Source organism: Phaethon lepturus, unplaced genomic scaffold (assembly GCF_000687285.1).
Source record: "Phaethon lepturus isolate BGI_N335 unplaced genomic scaffold, ASM68728v1 scaffold4188, whole genome shotgun sequence".
NCBI lineage: Eukaryota > Metazoa > Chordata > Aves > Phaethontiformes > Phaethontidae > Phaethon > Phaethon lepturus.
This window is the reverse complement of record NW_010555350.1, coordinates 2,813-15,249: the sequence shown is the minus strand read 5'-3', so window position 1 is coordinate 15,249 and position 12,437 is coordinate 2,813. Positions and strand designations below refer to the sequence as shown.

Here is a 12,437-nt window from a genome sequence, read left to right as displayed (position 1 = left end):
AAGGAGGATGTATCTCCTATTTGAAAGGTGCCACTATGGGAGGGCAAGTCATTATTTCTGTATTTGTAATGAGCTAAGGCAAAGGCATTAAAGAGGGGCCTAGGTAAAGGTTTGGGGTTTTTTTGTTTTGTTGGGTTTTTTTCTTTCTTTTAATTCCTGTACAGTGATCCCTTGCTATCTGTCTGTTAGTTGTGACCTCCTGACAACTTATTTCTCCGGAAAACTTCTTTCAGCCCTCCCAGCTGGAAGGCAGCTCTGCTGGCTAAGATGTGCGTATGGCAGAGGTTTTATCCTGGACATGAAGGGAGAAAAATCTCTGCAGGATTTCCCAAGGATCTTATACAATGCTGGCTCTAGACTCCATCAGTCAGAGTGCAATGCACTGTCTCAATCCAGCACAAAGACCGTGCAACAACAGTAGATGTCCCTGGATGGTAATCTGGACAGACTGAAATAGATAACTAAAAATAAATAAATATTTTTCAAGGGAAAATCATCAGAAGACCTTTCTGCATGCAGAAATGGGAAGGTTTTCCTAACAGAGCAACCTGACATCACTGTCTCTACTAAAATATTTTAAAATAATAACAGAGAGGCAAGGCAGCAAGCTTCTACAAGCATATGTTTAATATGACTAAATGGCAGTTACATTTAAGAACCTGACTTTCTGAAGTGCTGAGGATCCAAAATACCAACTGGAGTCACTGCATGCCATGACTGTTCAGCACTCTTAAAGTCAGGTTCTAAATGATCGTGATATCTGTCATGGTATTGCCGCTGCTCCTACTGTTGCTGGAAAGCACACAGCATTTGTTCGCTCAAGTCAACTTGCCAACAGAAGGTCAGAGTGCCTTGCCTATAAACAAGCCTTACAAATTCACGATCTAAAGCATGATGTCATGTCTTAAAATGATAAGCTGGCAACAAAGTAAATGACATTTTGTAAAGATGTGCATAATTTTATGTTTACGCTACTCAGAATGAAGGTTCTAATAAGTCATCGGTTGTGTTCCTTTAAAGGGAAGTTTTATAACTGAGATGAATCACAACTGCAAAAGATCAAAGTTAAAAAACATCAATGATGCCATGGGGTACTTTTTAATCTTGTAATGAATGATGATCATGTGCTCTTATGAAGTTGGTCCAACTGCCAACGCCAGATGTGTATATTAAGAAAAAAGTTGTTTGTGATGTGACAGCTCTGGTTGAGCTGCCAGAGAGAGGAAAACTAGGATAACATGCTTGAGATGTCAAAGTGAAATACAGATCCTGGCAGAGAGGGGCACTATTTGCCGATACATAATTTGTTAAGAAAAACACATTTGCTATCAGACGCACTCATTGACTTGAATTCCTTATCCCCCCCCAACCACCTAATTTTCCTTATGCAACGTAAATGCCAGATACACTTCTTGAATGATTACGACCAAACAGTAATAAATCCACATGAGTGCAGGGGCTCTCAGAAGAAAGCAGAACTTCAGCGAAACTCCCACAGCTCACTGCAGCTACTTTTTCCCAGAAAACTCAAGTTTAATAACTAGTCATTCTGGAGGTCTCATAGCCTCAAAAATATCAGACTGCAATAACAGAACTTGCAGAACCAAACTGACCCCAGAGTAGAGCTTCACTAAGTATTTAGCCAAATATTAAAATTCTAATGGACATTCAAGCTCAAATTTGGCTTTCTTAAAAAAAAAAAAAAAGACAGACACAATAACTCCATCTAGGCTATAAGAACTAAGTTATTGAGCATTCCTAGGTTCAGCTATTCAATGAGAGGAGCAGACAGATATCACATACAGAGGCCTTTCAGGTCTAAACTAAAAAACTCTGTCAGAACTTGGAAACCTTATGAAGTTATATCAACACAGCCTCACTTCTAATCCACTGATCACCAAAATGGTTGGCCCCAATGCAAGCAGGTTCCCTTTCTGTCCTACACAGGGTCATCCACGCTATTCTCTGCATCATTTTCAAGCCGCGCTGCTCTTTCACAGCGGTCGTGTCCTCTGCTGGGAGATTTCCTCTTTTGCGGATGCCTCAATACATCCATGGAAACAGCTTCCAAATGGGAATGGCTAAATGACACATAATGCAGCTTGCCCCGTGTCTCCAAGCAAGCTACATGGAGCACCGGCTGCAGGTGAAAATTAAGAATGGGAACCCATTCAGAGAGAAGACAGAACAAAAATCCCCTCTCTGTGACAGACGGACACCTCAGCCGTGAGCAGGTAGCAACGCAAGTATCTGCGTAATGAAATTTATCCGTAGCTACTTGATTTTACTTATCTGTTATTCAAGGTGAAACTCTACAGTCGGAACAGTTCTTACAGAAGGCATCTCTGTTCCCGTCTCTCAGTGTAAGAGGAGGTGACACCGCAGCGTGTATTAGCACGAGAAACACGCAACTGCGTGAATTCTGTCTACGTCTTTCTACTTCTTCTGTCTTTGTAGTATTTTAAACAAAACTCCATGAAATCTCCCTAAAGGTCTCATTTGTACGTGCAGATCAAAGGCAAAGTAATTATTTGAGATGCTTCTATTATAGGGATTTTTTTAATGTGGTTATCCATCAAATGTAATTTAAATACAGCTATACCTGGTTAATCCAATCAATTTAGAAAGAGTACTTCTAGTTAGATTAAGAAAAAATTCCAGAACTGGCTCATCAGTGATACCCCTATGATGTGAGAGTGGTTACCACTTAAACGCACTAGACAGAACGACAGCCGTATAAATCATGATGGATTAACCAGACTTGACTGTGTCTAAAAACACGTGCTACCCGTAAAACTGCTAGAACATGACAAAACAAAGTTGTCATAAAAATACAGCCAGTGATCCTCGCAGATAAGTTCTTAGTAAGTTTAGGAAGAAACACTGCTGTGAGCTGTGAGATAAATGTGCTGAGTGAAAATCTGCTGGACTGTCTTTAAATAAAATATATTTTCTGTGCACAAATAAGAAACAAAGACCATGCTGTTGATATACTGTTTTTCCACCTTTCTTTGGCCCCCAGGGGTCTATGATGAGTCCATAGCTGAAAACCAATTTCAGGTATGATGAGATTAACCAGGTGCATTAATTATCTGATGGCAAAAGAATTTAAGGGCAAACAAAAAGGCACTATATTATATATTTTCTCTCTGTGCTATGACTGATCCTGAAAGATCAGTCTCCTATTTTGTTCTAAACGTCTTCAGCTGGAAGCTTACAGGAGTTTAGGGAATTCAGCATGTTGCAGGATTGTATCTATTATGCCTGAAATCAGATTATATATAAATACAGCGGGTTTAGTTCTCATTTACACTAGCAGATAATGTATCAAGACCTTGATGTGAATGAGAATCAGGTTTGTGATTGCCCAAATTCAGCCAAGCACTTAAGTGTGTGTTTAATGCAAGTATGTGTGTGGTCCAATAGACTCCAAATTAAGCATGCGCTTACATATTTTGCTGAGCAAGAACCAATGTTTGACAAAGATATACATTTCATTTATGGATCTCTGTTAAATAAAATTAAGCAGACGTAAGTGCAAAAATAAGAATATAATACTCACTTCTTGGCTCCCTTGGCCCATCCACTGTAACCTTTATAGCTCTGTGGTATGTAGCGACTTGGGGGGGATTTGTCAGGACAGTTATTGTCAAAGTAAAGCTCTTCCCTACAAAGGGAAAAAAACAACAAGGAATGAGTGATTACAACATGAAAACAGTCACATGCATGTTCAGTAAAGAATCGGAGACGTTTAAAATTATTCCCTGTCGTTACCACAATCGTGAAAATTAAAAACATAACTGACCATAGGAGTTTTCCTCCCCTTCAGTTTTACTCTATGTCAAGAATATGTCCATGTGTTGACAATCTAAATGTTTTTTATTTAATAATGGGTCATCATACAATGACAGAACAAAAGTGATTCACTGCCGAGGACAAGCCAAATTCTTTGCTGTATTGAAAGTGGTGTAAATCCAAAGCAAGTCAGATAATTTAAAAATTTACTCCAGTTTTGCAGCTGTGTGACAGAGAGCAGAATGTGGCCACATGTTATTTACTTCACACAGTTTTATCATTTCATTTGTTTGACTTGACTACAATAAGATGAGGAAAGAATATATTTTCCTCCTGGGAGTCATTTTAACAGGGAATCAGTGTCTCCTGTCCTTCATATGCCAGGGGTAATATGATGATATCATTATTACTGGAACACACTTTTTTCCCTACGTGTATTCCATCTCTGAACTACTACAAAAGCCCCCAACTTTCCTGTGAGGGTGAGAAACCGCTGTGCGCACGTACGTTGCTATCGTAAGTCTGCATTATTTTTTTTATTATTTTTCAAAGTTCAAATTCACACAGCGATTGCACAAGAACATCCGCAGCCTTTAGCTGAATGAAAACGTTAAAAAGAAATAAATAAAAGGAGCTGCCTGCGTCTGAGCGCACATTCTCACAAGGCGCTGGCCCCCGTTCGGGAGACTCACTGACAGTTGTAATCTGTTAGATATGCAACGGTTAGTCATGTCAGATAGTCAAAACTGAAAACTGTTTCAAGACAGGAAAAGGTGGGCGTACAACAGTGACTCAATAAAACAGTCAGCAATCTTCAGCCTTCATGCTCATTTAAGCTGCTACTTTACCAGACACTTAAAACTCTCTTCCCCCCCGCACCGTGTGTATACGTGCATTTTTGTTGCTAGGGCTTTTCCTCTTGCTGAAATCTGAAGGCATTCAACCAAGACACAAATCTTAAACGATATGTAACAGCGCAAACTTAACACAGTTTTTTCGAGCCTAATATAGAACAGCTTAAATATAAGGTCTAATACAGAACAGAGCTTTGGCTGTCAAATCTAGTAATTGGTCTTTCTTTCTGGTCCAAGTCGTATACCCCCCAAACCTCCCCCAGACATGCATCATTTATTATCAGGAGAGCAACTTCAAACTGTCTTGACTATATTTTTCACCAACTAGAATGTGACACAGATTTTTTTTTTTTTTAAGGAAATATAACTGTCATTCAGAGTAAAATGATTCTCCAGGTGTGGCTGCGCTCCAGCTGTGCCCACTTCTCTGAGAGATGCAGGTTAGAGGGGGGTCAAGACCCCGGCAAAGGTGCAAAAATCTCAGGAGGCTGAATTCTCCAGCGGGGATGCACGGCTGAAGGTGGCTTTCCCCAGTTTCATTGGGAAATGGATTCTTTCTCAAACCTTTCGAGAACGAGCGTCACAGGAGGAGCGTTAGGTGTATGTAGGATGGCCAGTCCTGCCCCTCCGCCGTCCCCAGAGGTAACCCGCGTGTCCCGCCAGCGCGGTGCGCGTGCGTAGGCAGCCGCCAGGCATACGGCAACAGCCCTGCTGAAGCTCGTGGTGCCTCCACGCCTGCTGGTTTAGGGCTGAGAAGGGTCTGTGCCTTTTATCCTTTTCCTGTAGGAACTCAGCCCATTGTTTGGATATATATAAATTTGCCAGCGACAGGTTTAAGGCCTCCTTCAGTGCCAGCCTATCGTGCCAGAAAGTTCTGACCACGAAATTGTGTGACGACGCCACTCAGATCACGGATACCCATATAAAATGGGAGGATATTGTTGGTAACGAAGATACCAAAGGGACTTTCCATATACCTTTGGATGAAGAATTTGGCTTTCCGATGCTACTGTTCTCTTTATATACCAAATCGGCGTAAAAGTCTATCGTGACTAAATATTAACCTGACAAAATATACTGTTTGTAAGACCCTGTAAAAGGATGCCTGCACAATTTTCTGCACTAAATATATCTCAGCGGGCTACAGTGGCCAGAAAAAAATGCATTCCTTCATATCTAAGAGCTACGTTTCACCCTCACCTGTGAGCACTTCCAAATTTCCACCTCTCAGCCAGCCTAAGCGGCACAGGTAAGCGTCTAATTCGAAAGGGAAACTGGTTTTGTTCCCTAACTGGCGTCCCACCAAAGCGAAGCATCAGTGAAGTAACACTGATGAAGCCCCCTCGCACTCCGTAAATAACACATCGCTTCATCGCGGGGAGCTGCGCGGCCCTGCCAGCGCACTCAGGTCCCAGAGCTTTCAAGGGATGATTTACATATTACAGGCTTAAGGACAAAATAAATTTTTAAGGTCCCCTGGTTCAGTGACGCTTACGCCTTCCACAGATATTTCATAGATATCCCTCCTCAGCTCCGAAATCCTTTAATGCACTTTTTATCACCTTTCTTTATTGCCCTTAGTCATTTAAACTATCCACTTTTAGAGGCTAATTGTAGTTCTTTTTTATTAAATCCCCCAGCCAAGCAGTCATCTGGCACTATTGCTTCAGCGTGTCCAAACTGTGCGTTCTTTGTTATTCACACATGTGAGCCGAGCTGACACGGGCGGACGGGATGGACATATGCTGAAGCACAAGGCAAACCCCAGAAATTAGCTTGAAAGGAGACTCGGCAGCTCGTGCGTGTTGCATATTTTTTCAGTTAGATGCTAATGTGATTAAAGTATCAGGACACAACAAAATTAAGGTTATGATCCTTTGCTTATTGAAGACAGGAATTCTTTCTTCTCTGCGCTGTGGATCGGGCTTGTAAAAGTGAGCTACTGCCTCCAAACCACATACAAACAACTTCTGCGTTCACATAAAGCGCCCCGGTTAGTTATTCTTATGAATCCAGAAAAGGTGTTTAAGAGAAATTATACAAACAAAAACGTGAAGCTTCTGTCAGGCAAGCAACATTAATATGTATAAAAATCAAGTTTCTCCATTGAGCCATGGGAAGCAAGAAAAAACGTGGGAGAGGAGGTGAAGTGGTAAGTTGATGATTCAGACTTCACAATCAAATTTAGAGATACAGAGATCAAAGAGCGAGCTGTTTAGAAAGATGTAAATCTAAAGTCAGGAACAGGTGTGGATTAGTTTCTCGCTACCGAAAAATGATTTCTTTATTACTTTATTTTTCCTGTTCTACTTCAAGACCTGTATCTACTGACGTTTGTCTATGTAAGGAGCTTTCTCACTTCTGTTTGCAACTACTGCTTTCTTTTCGTGCTGTTTTAAGCAGAGTTCTAAAAATCTATCATTAATGATAACTCTCTCTGCTTCTCTCCCTCTCTCTCCCCCCCCCTCTGTTCTAAGTCTGGAAGACAAGTCTGGACCAATTTCTCCATCCTGCCTCTGGCAGCAGAACGCAGCATTTCAGATCCTCCACCGAGTCCCGGCTGCTTCAAAGGAAAAGCCCTACTTTCTTCCGTTAAGATCATAAGAAATATAGGGGGAGGGGGTCAGCTCTGTTTGGACATAATTACACTTCATCAAAAGAAGCTTTCTTCATCTTCCATGCGTGAAAAGTCTGCAAGCAGTTAAGTCTGTCTTTTTTCTTCCTTTTTTTTTTTTTTTTTTTTTTTTAAATATAAAAATTGCTATTTGGGAAACTAGCCAAAACTCAGAAAGCCAATATAGTAAAACAGTGCACACCCTTTGTTTTTCTTTGAAGTCTCTTAAATAAATATGTTGAGGGTTTGAAAAGTACACTATCGCTTTTCCATAGATTCTACCCAGATTGATCAGAGAAAAAGTCTATTCCAAGTCTGCTAGATACAAGTATAACTTAAACTACTGGAACCAAATTTTAGGAGGTTTGTGTTTGTATGTGTCTGTAGCCCCATCGAGTAAGGCTTTAGGCCCTCTGTTTCATTTCCTATGCTTTAATAAAAAGTATATATCATAGGTTTCAAATTAAATTCACAGATCAGAAGTAGTACATCACATTTCGGTTCTTTTTCAGCACTACTGAAAGACTGATAGACTACTGAACTTTTACTGTTAAGGCAGCAGCAGTGATGGAGCCAGAGAACTTTCAAACCTAATCCATCAGCAGAATAACAAAGCAGACTGTTTTTTTTTAAAGAAAGCAAGACAAGTGGAAGAGATAGCTAACACCTTATCCAAAAGGCCAATGAACTCCGTATTTATATTGCATTATTGTTGCAGTTGTTATTCTCTCTTTCAAGTTTTTCTTTCTTATTGATACTTTTTAAGCTGGAAAATGATAAAAAGAATTGTTGGCCAGGTCACTAAAATAAAAAATAGCTGCTGTAAGCCACACTTATCGACTCACTTTTGCAAAGTGCTTGCAAAAGCGTGACGACAGATTTAGATTATCTAGGCCTCTGTCATATGTTTACTTTTTTTTTCTTTGGACAAATACTCTTTCCTTCCTTAAGATTAATTACAACTGCTTTCTAAAGAATATTACTGTAAAATCAGCTTTATTGCTCATTTCCCAGCACAATTGTTTGGCCTCTGTTGCTTTGTTTTGCCCCATGCAGGGCTAGTTTAAAAAAATGAATAATTACTTCAAATACATAAGGGAAAAAATACGTCGGCTGAATCAACGACTGATACAACCACCCCCTCTGAAGATGCCTGCAGCAAAAACTGAAGTGCTGCCTTCCTTCGAGCTATCCTTTCAATCATTACCTGAAATTTGAAAGCAGCTATAAGACTCCTAAAGAGGAATTCTTGCAAACCTGCAACGATTACAAAGGCTTTCTATGAGTGCGGTGCAGCTTCCAGATTATAGGAAGCTCCTAAACAGCTGGAAGACAATGACAGCACTCTACATCTTCAAAAAAAAAAACCTGAAAGTTACCCTGTCATTTAAAGGAAAGGTGAAATTTAGTTCAGCCCAAGCTTACAGGCAATTCATAAAAAGCCAACCAGTTTACTAAAACAAAAACTACGGCTTATTTTTGTAGGTCATATGCAGTTTGATTGTAAAGGGCAGGGAAGTCACTAGAAAGCTTTCCACCAGTAGCTGTAAGCCCTTAAAGATGTAAGCCCTTGAAGAATATAGCCTATAGCACGAGTGATATGCAAAATCCCCTTAATTATACGTCTTCTACAACAACTTCAGAAGCAGCTCTACTGCTAAAGGGACTTCTCCAGCTCTCGTGGCCGTGGCCTGAGATACACTCTCTGATCCACGTAACCTAGATCACAAATACCCCATTGCCTTCTGCCTTTGCTGCGTGATCAAAATGGGGAAGCGGGTACTCTGCGAACCGGTTTTCAAAACCTGTGTCTGATAAAAAGGTGGAGAGACGTGAGGAGTCAGAAAAGCTTAAAGAGAAACTCTTAACTGGGTTTGCGCTAGTGCTGAAGTTTGCAAATAAAACATGCATTCACCCCTCGAAACGAAAGGCCGACAACGATGTATTTACAGAAGCGTCAGCATTTCGTTGCGAAGCCTGACGTCTAGACATTGTTCTTACTTCGTTACGGACACATAAAATGCAGTGGCCTACCTCTTCCACTTCTGCCCACAAATCGTAAGTCATTAAATCTGGCCACCTGGTTCTTCATCACGGCAGAAGCGTTTCGCAGCTCTGCAGAGTAGTTCTCATCGTTTCCAGCCATGACGGTGACCACCGTCCCATCAGGCACTTCTCCTAAGGCCACCACCTGTCGAAACGGGAAGACAACCACAACTCGTGAAGCAACACTTGGGAAACGCGTGTCTCCGTCCCCGCTTTGCAGGCTGCCATGCTCATTACAAAGCTCTGCGGCCGCCTCTCCAGCCCACTGTGGTGAAGAGTCATATATTAGCTGAACGCAGAACAAAGTGCCACATCAAACGAAGAAACATCTTGTATTGTCTCCCTTTCTCATAGCCCAATAGGGAGTTTCTTCTTTGTTACATTTCTTCGGAAACATTCGACATCCTTATGGAGAGTGTATGGTTTAATGCTTCCTGAAGGCCAACTTTGTTCTTAGCAACCGTCGAGCAGCGAGAAAACACGAGGCATGGCTCGCATCCATAAATTATACGCGGGAACGCATTTGAAATGGAAAGTTAGTAATTACTATTAGCAGTCTTATCACCCGGATTCGGTTCTACTTCTCTGCTGGTTGCGCCCATCACCCTGACCCCAGAGCTCCTCAGACTTCAAGCTAGAGAGAAACCCCCCAACCGCCCGCGCCCGGAGCGGCACCGGCGGCGTTAGCAGACAAAGCTCTCCGCCCGACACGCTGCTACGACGGAGCACTTTATGGCTGGAATTCAAACTCTTCAGATGCAATAGAAAACAAAGGCTGTATTTCCTTGCAGGCATGTAAATTTTCATAGCGCTCGCAAGAGGCGCGTGTGGTTAGCGCTGATACCTCTCTCAAATTCCAGGATGGGTGAACAGAAGATATCAAAGTATTTCTCTTTACGTCTCAGCTAGCTGATAGTCTCACTTTCATGCTTCAGTGGTTGTGTAAGTGCTCCGACATCTGATTAGATAAATGCCACAGAGCAGACAGCTACCGTCTTCTAATTTGAAAACACCAGGGATACCTACAGCGTTACTGCGCTCTGGCTTTTTAAAGGAAAAATAAATAGGAATACTAAGTTACTAGGAAGAAAACATACACGTTTCTTCACACGGGGTGAAAGAGTTCATGAAAGTATCAAGAAAATAAGTTCCTTTTGCCCGGTTAGCTAATACTGATGCTGGAAATAAATTTATAACAAAAAGAGATTCGGAAATATTGCACGGCTGAGCTCAAACTTAAAAAAAAAATATCCTGGGACACAAAACCCGTCCCCTCGCTGTTTTTACCAGTTTACATGGTCAGATATGACTTTTTATATTATTCAGAGTAATTTATTCTGTCTCCTGAAATATATATTACATTTCGTCATAAGCCCTGGTTGAAATGTCTTTCCTGTAAACGATCCTGGCTGAAACTAATAACACATTAATTAAGTGGAAAGAATGAGGTGTTCTGAATATATAGGGAGACTTCTAAATATATAGGGAGAGCATTATGTGGCCCGGTGCTCTGCATAACGTTTCTCTAAAACAATAAAGACTAGTGACAAAGGTATACAAAATCTGAAAATATTTACAACAGACTGTATTACTGAAAATTATAGCTTGTTTCATTTAAAGAAGATATTGAAGAGAAACGCTGAAACACCGTATATAAACTATCTACTCTGGTGCTTTTCTGTTTTTCCATAAAACACCAGGTAATATCACCCAAAACTGAAAACTGAGTTTTGCCACAAACTACTGTGAGATCTCCGTCTATCAAGCAAAGATTTTACTTTAAAGCCATCTGAACGTCCCTGAACATAAAAAGACAGGAGCCACCGTTGTGGTCCCACCAGCTCGCTGCCTTGGGCCTGACGGCTACCGGCTCTGACGGCTTCAAAGCCAGGTGTAAGGAATAATAAATAACAATCAAATAACAAATAATAATTTGCGGAACAGATTATAGAGCTGACTCTAACTCTTGTTAAATGGATATTGGCTTAAACTCTAAGGCTTGCAACTACTTAGGGACCACGCTTCCCAGTTTGCCACAGACCACGCTCTCGCTGGACAGTCCTGTCATGCACCTTAGCACCCAGGGGAGCTGCAACCTGCAGGTGTTATGTCCCGGGAAACCACCAACCACCCAACCAAAAATGACAAGTAACTCCAGCAAGGCAAAGAAGCCGAAAGCACAGGAGGAAGAGCGAGTCTGCCGGGAGCCTCGGAAGAGGGAGCACGACGACGGCAGCCTCAGCTCACCTCTTTCTCTCGAGGTAAGCCGAGCACGGCGCAGGCAGTGACATCACATCTCCGTCTCAACCCGGTCTCGACCCAGAACGCGGGTACAGCTTGCAACACCTGGGCAGGAGGGAGCAAAACCTCTTAAAATGTCCCCCCTGACCCCCGCCGCTTTTCAGGGCTTTCCTCCCTGCCCTTCCCGCTCGACGGCGTCAGTTCAATTTGTCGGCTTAGACATCAGCCTAAAACCGCACGTGCTGCTGCCGGAGTCACCGCGCTGCCGGCGCCGAGTCAGGAACTGCGTCATTACTGAAACGCACCGGCTTTTTGATGCAGTATGATGCAATATGGCTATTCGTCTCATTAGGAGCAGACCGAAGGAAAAGACAAACTGAAATCAGAGGCGAAAAGAAAAACTTTGGCTAATAAAAGAAAGTCCTATCACAAGGGGAAGCTCCCCTGCTACGCAACAGGAGTAAAATGCTGGTTCTTTTCACGTTTTCATACTTTTTTTGCCATGAAATGCCAGGAGACTATTGCACATCTACGTAATAGCACTGGTTAGAAAAAAGCTTCGCAAAACAAGTTTGAAACCTGGAGAAATACACATAATTTTGAGAAATCTAAAAAGTAACTTCACATACTGAACAACTGTTGGCATAAACCTTGATTTGGTCATTTTATGGCATGGATCAATCCAAAATTATTTACGTTTTCTTAGAAAGAGGATTCTAAGTGCACTGTGAAATGAGTAAGGACTGCGTAAAAAGTCCAGGTTAAAAGTAGCCACAGTGCACATTCCTTACCTATTCTTCAAACATAAATATCTCTACAATTTCAAAATCTTTATTTTCCGTATTAAACTGCCTACACGTTTTGTTGTTTACAGGTAGATTTTGCTT

General features: G+C 41.6%; 1 protein-coding gene across 1 annotated transcript in view; it reads right to left on the bottom strand.

The window, feature by feature from the left end:
• LOC104624687 (runt-related transcription factor 2) overlaps nucleotides 1-10,237 on the bottom strand; it is a gene marked incomplete at its 3' end in the record, with an annotated part of 55,494 nt that extends 45,257 nt beyond the window's left edge. The window contains exons 1-3 of the mRNA XM_010292119.1: nucleotides 10,232-10,237; nucleotides 9,298-9,454; nucleotides 3,563-3,667 (exon numbers count right to left, since the gene is read on the bottom strand). Coding sequence (XP_010290421.1) covers nucleotides 3,563-3,667; nucleotides 9,298-9,454; nucleotides 10,232-10,237 — 268 coding nt within the window. The remainder of the gene's footprint in view (nucleotides 1-3,562; nucleotides 3,668-9,297; nucleotides 9,455-10,231) is intronic.
• Between the last annotated feature and the right edge of the window lie 2,200 nt (nucleotides 10,238-12,437).